At 34.8% G+C, this 14,438-nt stretch overlaps 1 protein-coding gene across 1 annotated transcript in view; it reads left to right on the forward strand.

The window, feature by feature from the left end:
* The window catches only part of mTor (serine/threonine-protein kinase Tor), a 704,297-nt gene that overhangs the window by 492,884 nt on the left and 196,975 nt on the right, over positions 1 to 14,438 (forward strand). Inside the window, exons 34-38 of the mRNA XM_090387576.1 lie at positions 1,671 to 1,786; positions 4,827 to 4,904; positions 5,231 to 5,338; positions 7,106 to 7,231; positions 14,219 to 14,350. Of these exons, the coding sequence (XP_090243702.1) occupies positions 1,671 to 1,786; positions 4,827 to 4,904; positions 5,231 to 5,338; positions 7,106 to 7,231; positions 14,219 to 14,350 (560 nt within the window). The remainder of the gene's footprint in view (positions 1 to 1,670; positions 1,787 to 4,826; positions 4,905 to 5,230; positions 5,339 to 7,105; positions 7,232 to 14,218; positions 14,351 to 14,438) is intronic.

Raw genomic sequence — 14,438 nt, forward strand, 5'->3', positions numbered from 1 at the left:
ATTTATGTCAGGGATGTCGGAATTTTTTTAAAATTTTTTTTTAAGAGTAACTTTTTTTTTCTTTTTTGTTTAGAAATAGCGAAAATGATGGGCAAATGCAAGAATTGTGCTTTCAATTAAACACAAAACTTGAAATTATTCAAAAGTTTGAAAGCAGTGTATCCATTAAATTTCTAAAGAACCATTATAATGTTGGTGATGAAACCATACACATCACTGTAAAAAATAAAGGGAAGCATTGCTAGTAGTGCATGGTACGTTTTTCTCGTTTTTTTATTTATCACCATACTTTTTTACATAGGTTACTGAACATTTTTCGATACATGAAGTCGCCGACTTACATAACTTTGGACTTATGTTACGTTATTTATTTTTTTATATATATGACTGATAATTTCAGTGAAGGAGACACACATTTCACCATAATAACGTAAAAACCCACAGAATTCCAGCTATCGGTATTTTCCAGCTATCAAATTTACTACCCATTTATAACGAATTGCACAAACAGAAAAGCCCAATAACCAGGAAAGTGCAAATTGTTTTTATTGTTTTATGACAGTGACCTTCAGAAATGTGCTTTAGTAAAATGTGAGCTTGCGTGGGATGATAATAGTGAGTTTTCACCATAACCCTGTGAAGTTCTTTCCAGAAAATTTAATTTTGACTTATCATGGTGCCGACTAAGAGAATAAGTTACAGTGGTACTAGTAAATCTATCAAGAAAAGGAAAGCAAGTTGAGTTGGATCAGAAAATTAAAATAAGGATGTACGAAAATGGCCAAACATTAACAAGTATCGTGAGGAATTCAGATTTGTCAGTGACAACGTTGAACACAATAAACGAGAAAGACAATACCAGAAGCAGTGAAGTGATCGGCACCAGTGAAGTCAACTCTAATAACTGGCTAAAAAATACGTATCAGTTTTTGCAGTACAATAACATGCGGTTTTTCTTCCTTTTATGTTCTTATGTGCTACTCTGGCTACTTCACCACTGTCCCCAGATAAAGTTTTTAATTGAACTAATTAAAAATATATAACTAATTTTCTTAATTCTTCTGAGAATATTATGTGGTTTTTGTAATTTTGGCATATCAGGGATATAGTAGCAATATTTTATTAGTCATTCCCGAGTTACGTAAAACTCGATTTACGTAAGAAGTCCTGGAACATATCTCTTACATATGTCGGGTACTTACTGTTAGTTTGTTATTTGGTTTTTAGGAGCATTAGCAACTTAGGCCATATTGCTCCGGGTATATGTGGTGGTCATTCCCTGACCTTTCCCCATCCTCCGTATTTGGTGGTGACGGGCTCGAACCCTGCTCTAATCAAGAAGCGTGTGCTACGCACTGCTGCTCCTTCCCACCTGGCTACGGAGGTGCCCACTGTATTTTTGGATTAACCAGGAAATCGATTATCTGGGAATTTTTTTTTTACCATCTATCCCAGAAAATCGAGAGTCTACTGTATAGAACATTTTTTGATATACCATTGATATAACAGATATTTTTATTATGGTTAACTGTTTTTTTTTTTTTTTTTTTTTGCCAGTGTATTATTATACAGTGCATACATCTCTTTGGCTTTGCTGTTGTGGGGTTAAGTAGCTCTGTATACATATTTTTAGTACTCAGTAGAGAACTATTAAGTCTTCATTATTTCAGACCACTGGGAAAGTATGGATGAATATACACGTGTGATACCGAAAGACAGCACTGATAGTGCATTTTATCAAAGTGTCCTTCTCGTGCAGCAAGGTCAGTTTCACTCAGCACAGCAGGTAAGATTGCTTATGGTTGTATTTTAAAATATTTTTAGCAGAATGTTCTACTTACATATTGCATAACACAAAGTAGGTTTTGCATGTTATATACTGAATATATAACCTATCATATAAGAGAGGAAAAATTAGTGTGAAAATTTTCCCTTTGAAGGAATTTTTTCTTAGATTTTTTTTCTGTGTTATCTTGCAAGTTCCTCTAACCTTATGTGGCTGTCCTGGAGTATGGTGTGACATGATTACCACACAACTGCAGCTATAGGTAGGAAAGTAGTTGGATCTTTTTTTGTGCAATGTGTGTGTTCATGAGTTGATTTGCATGCTGTTCATGTATTAAAACCAGAATTGGTTCTCCCCACAAGTGGGGAAAATTCTGGGAAGTAGGGAAGTTATAGGCAGGGAAATTTGCACACTAATTTGTCCCCTCTTATAAACAGAATAATTTATTTTTATTAGTTCCAAATTCCTTCATTTATTTCTTCATATGGATGGATACTCTTTTTCATATAACCTACCATCTACTACAAGAGAAAATAATATAGTGCTATTGTAAATTGTTTTCTCTGAAATTTCTAGAACTGGCATTGTGATCTGCTCAGACATTGACGCTACAGTTAATTCTGCTTTATTTATTTTTTTTAAATTTCATTTAGGGATTTTTCCCACTCTTCCACCTATAAATCATATTGTAAAAAATTGTATTGAAAACCGGAACAAAATGCATACATCATAGAAATATGTTAATACGAACAGTTAGTTACTAGTCTGCGTGTGTGTGTAGTTGCCAATGCTTTGAAATAATTATAAAAAACATGCCATTTGCACTGTACTTACAATAAAATCACTTCGATCTGTATTGAAACCATTGTAATGAACTAAAACTACATGTTATAACCATGTTCTTCAGATATTCTTGATCACATGTTACAATACCAAGAAAATAAGCACAAAGTAACAGTCACAGGAGTGACATCATGCAGGTCTGCAGTTTGTCTCCACTCACCATAGATTTGTGTTTACACCAAGGATATGAGAGTGCAGAATCCTTGGTATATTGTAACTGCAGTGCCATAAAATAGCTTTTATCCAAAGAAATTTTAGTGGTCAAAGGAAAGTGAAGGCTACAGTTTCAGCGGGAGGAAACAATATTGAATTGACTCACTTCCTGGGCTTTACGGTGGTCATTCCCTGACCTTTCCCCATCCTCCGTATTTGGTGGTGAGTTGGTAGACTTTCCCATCAAGAATCCGGTAGAACTACGATAAAACCTCTGATTTAGGAACTAAAATACATCCTTTTCAATTTGAATTATTTGATGTATACAAATAAGATGAAAATCAAGAGATAAATTTTTTAAGTCAACTATTAACACTAGAGAATTGCTATAATTCTGTTTAAAATATTAAGAATCATGTAGTGAACTTTTGCTAGATGTGTCTGTAAATAGAAAATTAACATGATAATTTTGTTGATATGAGAAGGATAAGAGCAAATTATAATAGAAACACTTACACACCACATTTGTGTGCTTAATTAGTTTATTGTGAACTGAATGGTCAAACACAAAATAATATAGCTACATTTCAGTATCCATTTTGGGACTCCATTATCAGGCCAGATTAGAGCTAAACTGGGATCTTAATGTTGAACATTAAGAACTCAGTAGTCATTCCCAGCTCTGCATTGATTTTGAATACCTTTCACACAACATACTTTTCAGTAAAATCTGTGGCCTTCACAGAGTTCTATGTTACACAGAGTACACAACACAGAGATGGGGAAACCCCCGGTGCCATTAGATCCAAAACACTTTACACTTTAACACATTAGATGTTAATATTCCCGTCCATTCAAAAAAATTAAAAATGTACCCTAAAGCACTGTACAGCCAGGCCTCGCATAACGAGAGTTTGATTAACGCGATTTTCAGTTAACTCTATTTGAAAAATTACACCACTTTTCGCTTTACATGATGCAAATTTTCGGTTAACGCAATCTTTTTTTTTTATGCGATAGTTGAAAAAGATTTGAATCGCGCGTTAAGCTTACCGGTCGTACAGTCAATAAACAAACGTTTGCCTGCTGCCCGCCTTAGTGTGTTCCATCAACCATCGGAAGAAGACGTGTTACTTGTTTGTCTCCTGCTAATAAAGTCAATGCACACTTGCATAAAAATTCAAATTTTTAAATGAGCCAGATGAAAATGTTACCGCGAAGGAGATAACGGTAAAAGAATTAGATGAAATCTTTCGATCGCATAGAACCTCAAATAAAAGTTTGAGGTTCACTGCGATATTTATTTCGCCAGGGCCCAGAGAAGATTGTTGTCGGCTATCCAAAATTGATTGATGAAAAGAGAAAGTCACACTGTTCAAATATTTCCGCAACAGTCATTTCTTCATTGTGTATTTTATATCAGAGGTTCCCAAACTTTCTCGGTTCACGGCACCCTTAGTGTCTTAGTAATTTTTTCAAGGTGCACCCAGACCAAAAGAAATACCTAACAGTTCCGTTTAGTAGTTAGGTCCAAACAACTTAATAAGAAATGCTGAAACTGTGAACTACCTCGAGCTAGTAGTTCGTGCGGTGTCTGACAGATGTCGATTATCGCTGTTTCCCTCGAAAATTTAAAATATTCCACCGGGCAAAGTTTGGGAACCACTGTTTTATGCAATAAACATTTAATTCCATAATTATTTTCATTATCTTTTACATTGTATACAGTTAAAAAGTTATTTAAAAGGTATTTTTAAAATTCTTTATGGACATTCCAGGTCAAGGACCAATTGTAATTTTTCCTATTGATTATTATATTCGATTAACGCGTTTCCGTTTTGCGCGATGCACTCACAGGACGAATTAATCGCGTTAATCGCGGCTAGCCTGTATTGTTGAATTTTATATTCTTAACATACCTTAAGTTATAAGGAACTTCTCTTATAATTTAATTCATGCATATATGTTTTATATATTCTGAATTATAAAAAATTATATTTATTTCCTATTTATTAGATGAAATTGTTTTGTTATCTTTCAACAGTGTATTGATAAAGCACGTGATCTCCTTGACACAGAACTTACAGCTATGGCAGGCGAAAGTTACAGTAGGGCTTATGGTGTAAGTTGCCATATAGTAATTAGATCAGAATATTTTAACAGAAATGTTATCTAAAATTTTTTAACCAGAAAGAAATTATATGTACTAATTATCAGTGGCTGTTTTAATTATATTACTTATTCATTATTTCATACTGTTTTATTGTAATCTCTTAAGAGAATCATAAAATGGTTCTCACAAAGTGGTGAATTGGTTTAAAATAAATATTTGAAAGCAAGAGTGGGTATGGGTGTAAAATTTTGGTGATATGATAATAGCAGCATATTTTTTTCATTGCAAACTTCACATATTTAGCTTTTTTTGTTATTATTATTTTTTTTTCTTAGGCCATGGTTAATGTTCAGATGCTATCAGAATTGGAGGAAGTTATTCAGTACAAGCTAATAGCTGAGAGAAGAGAGGCTATCAAACAGAAGTGGTGGGACAGATTACAGGTGCAAGTTGCAATATTTTCTATATGTTTAAATATGTTTTTGTGACAGCAGTGATCTGATATGTATATATGCTTTTCAGTGATCATATACACATACTAAACTGCATTTTAATAAGCTGACACTAACACTTTTTCCCCTGTATAAATAGGAGAGTTCGGTATAACGTGTAATTTTAGCTGTTCAAGGTACACTGAGTGGACAGAAATCATGGGATACCTACCTAGTAACAGGTAGGCCCACCTTTCGCCTGGATAAGGGCAGTCACACTGCGAGGCATTGAGTCCTCTAGTTCATGAAAGTGTTCCATAGGTATTCCCATCCATGCTTGCTGCACCGCTGTCCATAATTCCATCACATTGCTGGGTGGAGGATCCAAAACTCGAATGGACCTTTCCACAGCATCCCAGAGATGCTACACAGGGTTCTTGTCTGGTGAACATGGAGGCCATTCCATGATGGTAAAATCTGCGGAATGCTCTTCAAACCATGTGCTATTCACCATGGCTCTGTGGAAAAGGGCATTGTCCTGCTGGAAGAGCCCATTGCCCTGTGGGTGCACGATGACCATGAAGGGATGCAGATGGTCAGCAAGGATGGACACATAACCTGGACCGTTCGGAGATGCATCTAGACATACCAGAGGTGCCAATGTGTGCCAGTTGAACACACCCCAGACCATTACCGACCATCCATCTGCTTGAACAGTTCCTTGTTGATGTGACAGGTGCATAGCTTTGTGCAGTTTTTGCCAGATATGCACCCTCCCCTCTGCTCGAAATAACTGGAAACAGGACTCGTCGGACCAGGAGACCCGTCTCCAATCGTCCAAGATCCAGTGCCAATGTTCTTGCGCCCATTTAAGGCATAGAGTCCTGTGTCGTGGTGTTAGCAATGGGACTCTGGTTGGTTGGCGGCTCCCATAACCTATTGCAGCCAACGATTGCCTGACAGTCTTGGTGTCGACATTTCTGGCACCTCCCTCATTGAAGTCGGCTGTGATTTGTGCCACTGTCCCTCTCTGGTTGGCTGAAACAATGTGAGACAGATGTTAACGGCCACGTTCATCCACCACTTTTCTCCGCGCCCCCCCCCACATCGCTGTCCATGGTGAGGTGTTATTCCAGAAATGGCGTATTCCCTATACACTCTTGATAGTGCAATTTCTGTACCATCTCCACGATAGAATGATCCATGCTTTGGGCACCCACTATCATCCCTCTTTCAAAGTCGGTTAACTCACAACAGTTTATTTACTGACGTCGAATTACTGTTTGTGTGAATGCAGTGTACCTATGTACCTGCCAAGCAGTGGGTACGTCCACTAGAGAGAGGGGTGACAGCATTGTGTTGCCCAGGAACCAGGTATCCCATAAATTCTATCCTTTCAGTGTATATTCTTGTTCTGTAGCTATTGTACTTATTTTATATTTTAATAGATACAAAGTATAGCATAATATCTTCATAATACTAGTTTAAATTGCTGTTAGCATTTCTTGGTGTACTTCATTAAAGTCATAAAAACTAATTGGAGTGGTTCTCAGAGTTTGATTAGTGATCTGAACATTAGTGGTCTGTAAAACCAGTGTTGGAATGATTATATCTTGTTTATATTAATAGAGTTCTTAAAAAAAACAAAATAAAAACCCTAATTTGCTAAAAAATCGAATCTAAGAAAGGAAAACAGAAGTTTGATAACCACTGCAGAGGGTATTTAAGGATATTTAAACAGTTGAATATATGAAATATGGTGTGTTTTTTTTTTTTTAGGGTTGTCAAAGAATAGTTGAAGACTGGCAAAAAATTCTGCAGGTTCATTCGTTAGTTGTTACACCCAAAGATGATATGAGAACGTGGTTGAAATATGCAAGTTTATGCCGTCGAGCTGGTCGACTGGTTAGTACCACTCAAATAACATAGTAGTTGAATTTAGAAATAGTGATTAAACATTAACTATTAACTTATCTCCAAAGAGTTTGAACATCTTGAATACCGAGTTTGAAATATATCCTGTATTCTATTTTTTTAATGTCATCCATATTTGTTTGATAGGAATCCTTCTGTTAGCTACTGTATATAATTTTTGTTGTATTTTCTCTGTCATCTTATTTAGTTCATCATTTTAACTGAGTAATAAAAGATTCAAGGTTTTTACAATTACTGACAACCTTATAAGGCTTGTTTATTTACCTACCACAATACCAGACAATCTTAACTACACACCTAACACCCTTGATCTTTTCTCCCCAACAACCCTTCTGAGTGCATGGTCATTGTTAGTGGTCCTCTAGGCACTTCAGATCACAACTTGGTGATATTGTCTTTTCTGGAATCTCTCTTATGACCATTCCCATTCTCATGTTGTTTGGCATTAAAGGAATGTGAACTACAATCTATATAATTTCTATTCTTCTTTTCCTTGGTCGGATTGCTGTTTTAATCTTCTGATCTCAGTGTTTGCTCAGATCTTGTCAGTGAAATTATTCTTGTAGGGATGAAATCCTTTATTCTTCTTTTCATCCTAAAATCTTATCCCTAAACCTTGGCTTTTGAATAAGTGTGCTTAGTACACTATGGCCTAAGATGTTGCTCCCATTAAGATCAATCCAATGTGCATTCAAGACCAGAATATAGTACTGTTCCACATGAAAGACTGCTGTGCAAATTGGAGCAGTGTGGCATTAGGGACAAATACTGCTTTGAATACAGGGATAGTTGAGTTGAAGAAGACAGAGACTGGTTATCAGTGGGCACTGCTCTTTCTTACTACTGTAACTGGAGTGCCACAGGGTTCAGAGTCAGGAAAATTATACTTATTAATAATATTGATTGAGGCATATATCCGGCTTGATGTCTAAGTTTTCAAATGATACAAATGTGGCAAAGAGGTTAATGAGAGTAATCAGGGTATGATACTGCAATAAGATCCAAGAAAATTAGGCAGATGAACTGAGAAGGGGCAATTGAAGTTTAACATTGACAAATGCAAGGTACTGCAGCTGTGTAGTAGTAATCCCAAATTGATATGTCAACTGTATGGCCCCAATGAAGTTAGTGGAGAATGAAAAAGACCCTGGGATAATTGTGCAGTTAGACATAAAGTTCTCTGAGCAGTTCAGATGGTCTGCTGAGACAGTTCAAGGGTTTTGTCAATGGTATACAAGAATTTTTCCAGCAGGGATGACGAGGTAATTATTATACTGTATAAGGCAATGCCACATCTTCACTAATGGTCTAGAAGTCTCATTTTAGGAAGGATTGGATCTATCGGAAGAGTTGTGGAAAAGAGCAACAAGATTAGTGAGGGGAACAAAAAGATGCTCTTACCAAGAAAGATTTCAGTTCTGCAAATGGCAATGTCTGGAAACTAGGCATCTGTGTCGAGATTTGATTGAGGTGTTTAAAGCTCTGAATGGTTTGAGGAAGCTAAATATTGATGGCATCCTCAGATGATACACATAAGGGGACACAAATTTAAATTGAGGATGGATGGATGGATGGATGCAGGATAAATAAGTAGAAATTTGCTTTCGGTCCAAGGGTAGGAACAAAGTTTCCCTCTGGTTATGGAAGTGGGTAGTGTGCATAAATTCAAAGATGTTATTAGAAAGGATGGACAGATAATGCGGGAAGTTTTTTTTTTTTTTTTTTTTTTTGACTGATGCTTAAGCTTGCTTCCCTGCATCGCTTGCCAATACAAATACAGTACGTCCTTGACTTACGCGGATATTTCTAGATACATGGTTGTGCTACTTCTACTTACGACTAGCCATAGCATCCATTAAATGCCACTTTAAATATACATGTAATAGATTGCATTAGTGTCTGCTAATGTGAATTGATATTGGCATTGGCACTTTGTTTTCACCTTAACCACTTAAGTGTAAGTTGTATCTTGTGAGCTTATACTTATTGCAAACAAAATAAATGTAAACCCTAAATATGTCTGCAAAAAGAAAAAAATGGTGAGAATAGTAATCATAGTGATAAGAAGAGGCACATTATAACTATGGAGACTAAAGTCAAAATCATTAAACAACATGAAAACGACAAGAAATTTGTGGACATTGCATGTGTTTACAAAATGAATGAATTGACTGTTAGAACCATTTTAAAACAAAGTTGGGATTATACAGAACATAAAAAGTTCTGTGCCAATGCAATCTACGATCATATCCAAAAGAAGAGGCTTATTAATAGAAGAAATGGGAAAATTATTGATGATTTGGATAGAAGACATGAAACAACAATGAATGCCGATAAGTCTTATGCTCATACAAGAAAAAGCCTTGAGTCTTTTTGAAGAACTAAAGTGTAAACATTAGCATTAGTAGAGGCATATGATGCAAGAAAGCAAGCTTATTTAGCATCAGCCAAAAAAAAAAAAAAACACACCACTCCCATTTCACCCCTCCGTTCGCTCGAAATACCTGTCCAGTTGAGCCTTAAATTTGTTTAAGCTATCAACTTCAACAACAAGTGATGGAAGTCGGTTCCACCAACCAACCACCCACTGGCCAAAGGCAAATTTCCACACATCTATCCGACATCCGTCCTTCCTCAATTTGAATTTATGCCCTCTGAGCTGATTATTCTGAGCAAGATGAAGAATTCCATTGGCATTGGGCATGCTCAAACCTCCTCACTAGCAACATCCTCACATGGTGAGGATGTTGCTAGTGAAACATTCATTACTAGCCACAGATGGTTTCAAAGATTTAAGGCCCATGCTAAACCACACAACATCAAAGTTAGAGGTGAGGCTGCTAGTGTAGACATAGTGGCAGCTACAGAGTTCCCCAAGACTTTTGCAGAAATCATCAAAAATGAGGATTAGCTACCACAACAGGTCTTCAATGTAGACGAGACTGGTTTATATTGGAAAAAATGCCAGGGAACTTTTTTTTTTCCTGGTGTAGCATAAGCCCCATGCTTCCTTGCACCATATGGCTATTAATAACAATAATAATAACCCTAACTTTTATATCATCTGCATGGGTGATATAATTATTTGTTTTATTATTTATTTTTTTATCATAAATGGGAAATAGAAAAAAAATTGGAAAAATGTAGAAAATGGTAGAGCAGATTATAATCCTTTGTTGTAAATACCAGCATTTAGCAGAGCATGTGATGTTTTTTCCATCCGTGTTAAGAATTGTTTCTGGAATTGATGACATTGTAGTATAAAGGAAGAACATTTACAGTATTTCTCAAGCAAATTTAGTGAAGCAGGATACTGCAACAAAGGCTGCTGACATATTAGCATAAAATAAGATTTAAATATTTTTTTTCTTTATGTAAACACGATTGAGATCTCTTTGTGAATGGGTGATTTGAGTGTCTGTAAAGTTGGGGTTAATGTAGGCAGTATAATTTTTTGGTTTTAGAAGAAAGGAGAAAACAGAAGTGCTGTTCATTTGAAGTGCCAGAATGAGGCTATCCATTGTGATTAATCTCAAAAACACCTTATATTTCACAATATAAGACATGAAGATTTTTGAGTTCATTAGAAGGAAAAATACCAAAATATGTATTAAAATTGCTGACTGATGAATTAATTAATTATTAACTAATGAATTAATAACAAAATCAACTGACAGAAAAGTATAAGGTATGCAGCTCATTTTACAAACAGGCATATTTACATCATTGTTAAACTTTGAACAAACCTCATTGATTGTTTAAAAGGATTCCATAGAAATTGAGAACCAAAAGGTTTCAAGCTGTGGAAATTATATATAACTAATGTACATAAAGAAAAAGTTCAGGGACTGAACTGATATTTGAGAAAAGGTGAACTTAATGGCTATTCTGATTCCAGTGCTTCAGCAACTTCTGGAAGCATTTCTGATAGAACTATGTGGTGCAATCAAAACATTTGGAAATTTAACTAAAATTTGGGAAATGATGAAAGCTTACTAGCTATTTGGATGGATCTCTTTTTAAGTAATCTCCTTGATGCTTGTATACACTGATTTCAAAGCTTCTGAAACTACTGGAAGCATTCCTGATGGTCTTCTTTTGGAGTTGCTATAGTTTTAAGCTTGACAAAAAAAAATGGGGAGCTAAAAAATCTGGTGAGTATGGTACATGAAGGAGTAGATCAGTTTTCTCCGAACAGCATTGCGAAAAGTTGCATACAACTGCTTTTAATATTCCTAGTTGATTGTTTGACCATGCAAAATAAATTCATTATGAACACTGCACTGTCAATCAAAAAATATGATAAGTACGATTTTCGCATTTTGTCAAGATTGTCTTTCTTTTTTGGGCCTTGCAGATGATAAAAGTTTTCCATTGGAGGACTGGACCTTTGTTTCCAGGCCATAGCTGTACACCCATGATTCATCACAAGTATTTATGGAAGAAACAAAGTATAGGTCAGCAGCGGCATGTTGGCAAAAATACTGATGTACAATCTTGAACTTTCCATTCTCTCTGATCATCATTGAAGATGTAAAGCTGAAACACCTTGTATTCCCAAATCTTATGTTAAAATTGATGTTGATTGCCATATACAATAAAAAATACTACTTTCACTAGCAACCTTGAATGTAGTTAAATGTTGATCACTGGTAATGCAAATGATGAAATCATTGAGATTTTGAAGTCGAAAGGCAGCCAGAGCAAGGATTATTTTTGATGGGCAAGCAAGCAACCTTCTTTAAACTTTACAAACCACTGAAAAGCCTTTGAACAACACATAACATCTTCTCTGAAAGCTCTTTTAACATTTCATGGGTTTCTCTTACTCTTTTCACTAATTTGAAAGAAAATTGGATGCAAATTCATTGCTAAGTAAAATGACTCATTTTAAATGTGATGAAATGCATAAGACAAGATGTATTCAGGGAGTGCCAATTCAGACTGTAGATTTGTGTGTTACTATGTTTAGATAAGTCACCAAAAATATTGCGAGAAGTTACAACTTGCTACAATAGCTCAGTTTTAAGATACAGAGTCAGTCCCCGATTGTTTGATCACATCTGATACATACATGAATATATAGTATGAACCAGAACTGTAATGCTCAATACGTTCTATATTGATAACAATATTTGTAAAATAATAAGAGAAGTTTACCTCAGTATGGTATGCAAAACACTTCCATATGATACTCTCCAGAAATTAAAACGAAAAAAGCGAAAAACTTACGTTAGAGTAACAAATAATTAAAAATCAATTTAACACCATAAAACTTAATTTAACACAACAAAACTCAATTTAACACAATAAAAAATCAATTTAATGCAATTAAAAAAATAAGAAAATTAATTAAAAGAATTTAACGAAAAAAATTATTTTAATTTTTTAATTAGAAGAATTTAAATTCTTTTAATTAATTTTCTTATTTTTTAATTGCGTTAAATTGATTTTTAATTTTTTTAAAAATTATTTGTTACTCTAATGTAAGTTTTTCGATTTTTTTCGTTTTAATTTCTGGAAAGTATCATATGGAAGTGTTCTGTGTACTATATTGAGGTAAACTTCTCTTATTATTTTACAAATACATAAATAGTATGAAAATATCTTTATTATTATATATATATATATATATATATATATATATATTTTTTTTTTTTTTTTTTTTTTGTGGCAAAACTGATTTTACTAGAAAAAACACATGAATCTGTAATAAAAGTTTCATTCACCTACTGTTGAACTACAGATTAATAGCACGTCTCTGTAAACAGATATACTGGTATTTATTTTCATTAATGCCTTTTCCACACTCACTGTTTAGGGATTATGTCCCCCTCATCATTTGATAATCCTATTAACTTCCAGCCGCCTCCGTAGCCAGGTGGGCAGGAGCGGCAATGCATAGCACACGCTTCTTGATTAGACCAGGGTTCGAGCCCGTGACCACCAAATACGGAGGATGCGGAAAGGTCAGGGAATGACCACCGCATATCCCTGGAGCAATATGGTCTTAGTTGCTAATGCTCCTAAAAACCAAATAACAACAATATTAACTTCCACACTTTGATGTGAAAGTTAATAGGATTATCAGCTTCTTCATGCAAATATTTAGCAGTATATTTCTGTTAACAAAGAAGTGCTCTTTATTTGAAGTGCCAAAGTGGGTTCTCATTGTGATTAACTTCAAAAATACCTTATGTTTCATGAGATAAGACATGTTTTTTGAAAATTTAGTTTTGTATATTATAGCAATATACATAAATGGTGATTTCATTCTGTGCAATAATTAAAAAGGACTACATAAATTAACAAAAAAGTAATCATATCATATTTATTCTACTGCAGTGCATATCCCTCAAATAACTAATATGAGTAGGAGTAATGTCTGTATCATAAGATATTAGTGGTTTATTTTTGGTATTTTACAAGTTATGGTAATGAAGAAAAGAGACTGCTGTGTATAATATTTCGGTACTGATTATGCAACCTCCCTTTGAGACTATCATTGATTTGATAGTCTCTTTTTACCAGACATCTGTTATATACAGTTATTCTTAACGAACTTAAAGATGGATATGCATTTAAATACACTTCCATCTTTAAGTTCATTAAAATAACTAAAATACATTAACTTATAATACATCTTATATAATACATCAGTATCATATAAGAGCCGACCGGGCTAGCTGGGTGGGTAAAGAGCCTGCCTGGCAACCCAAAGGTCGCGGGTTCGAATCCCGCCTCGGGCTTGTATCAAAGTACTGCAAAAAACCTTGGGAGGTGCACTATAGCCACAGAAGCCAATGCGCCAATAACTACCAAAAAAAAAAAAAAAAAGTATCATATAAGATGATAATAATACATATAATACATCAATAAGACATTATTCTGTTGCAAAGCTTTCTGCTAATCAATTTGTTACAAGTTGTTTGTTTCTTCCTACGTTTCTTTTCATAGGCTCTCTCACATCGTACCCTTATTATGCTTTTGGGAGTAGATCCATCTACACAGCCTGATGTCCCTTTACCTACAAGCCATCTTCATGTTACCTTTTCTTACATTAAACATATGTGGAAAAATAAACAGACAGTAAGTATATATATCTTCGCTAGACGTTGCATTGTTTCTAAATAACTCTAATTTTTTTTTATGTTATGTTAATTATTTTATTACGAAG

Source organism: Mastigoproctus giganteus, chromosome 13, assembly GCF_048544385.1.
Source record: "Mastigoproctus giganteus isolate SK-2022 chromosome 13, ASM4854438v1, whole genome shotgun sequence".
NCBI classification, from domain to species: Eukaryota; Metazoa; Arthropoda; class Arachnida; order Uropygi; family Thelyphonidae; genus Mastigoproctus; species Mastigoproctus giganteus.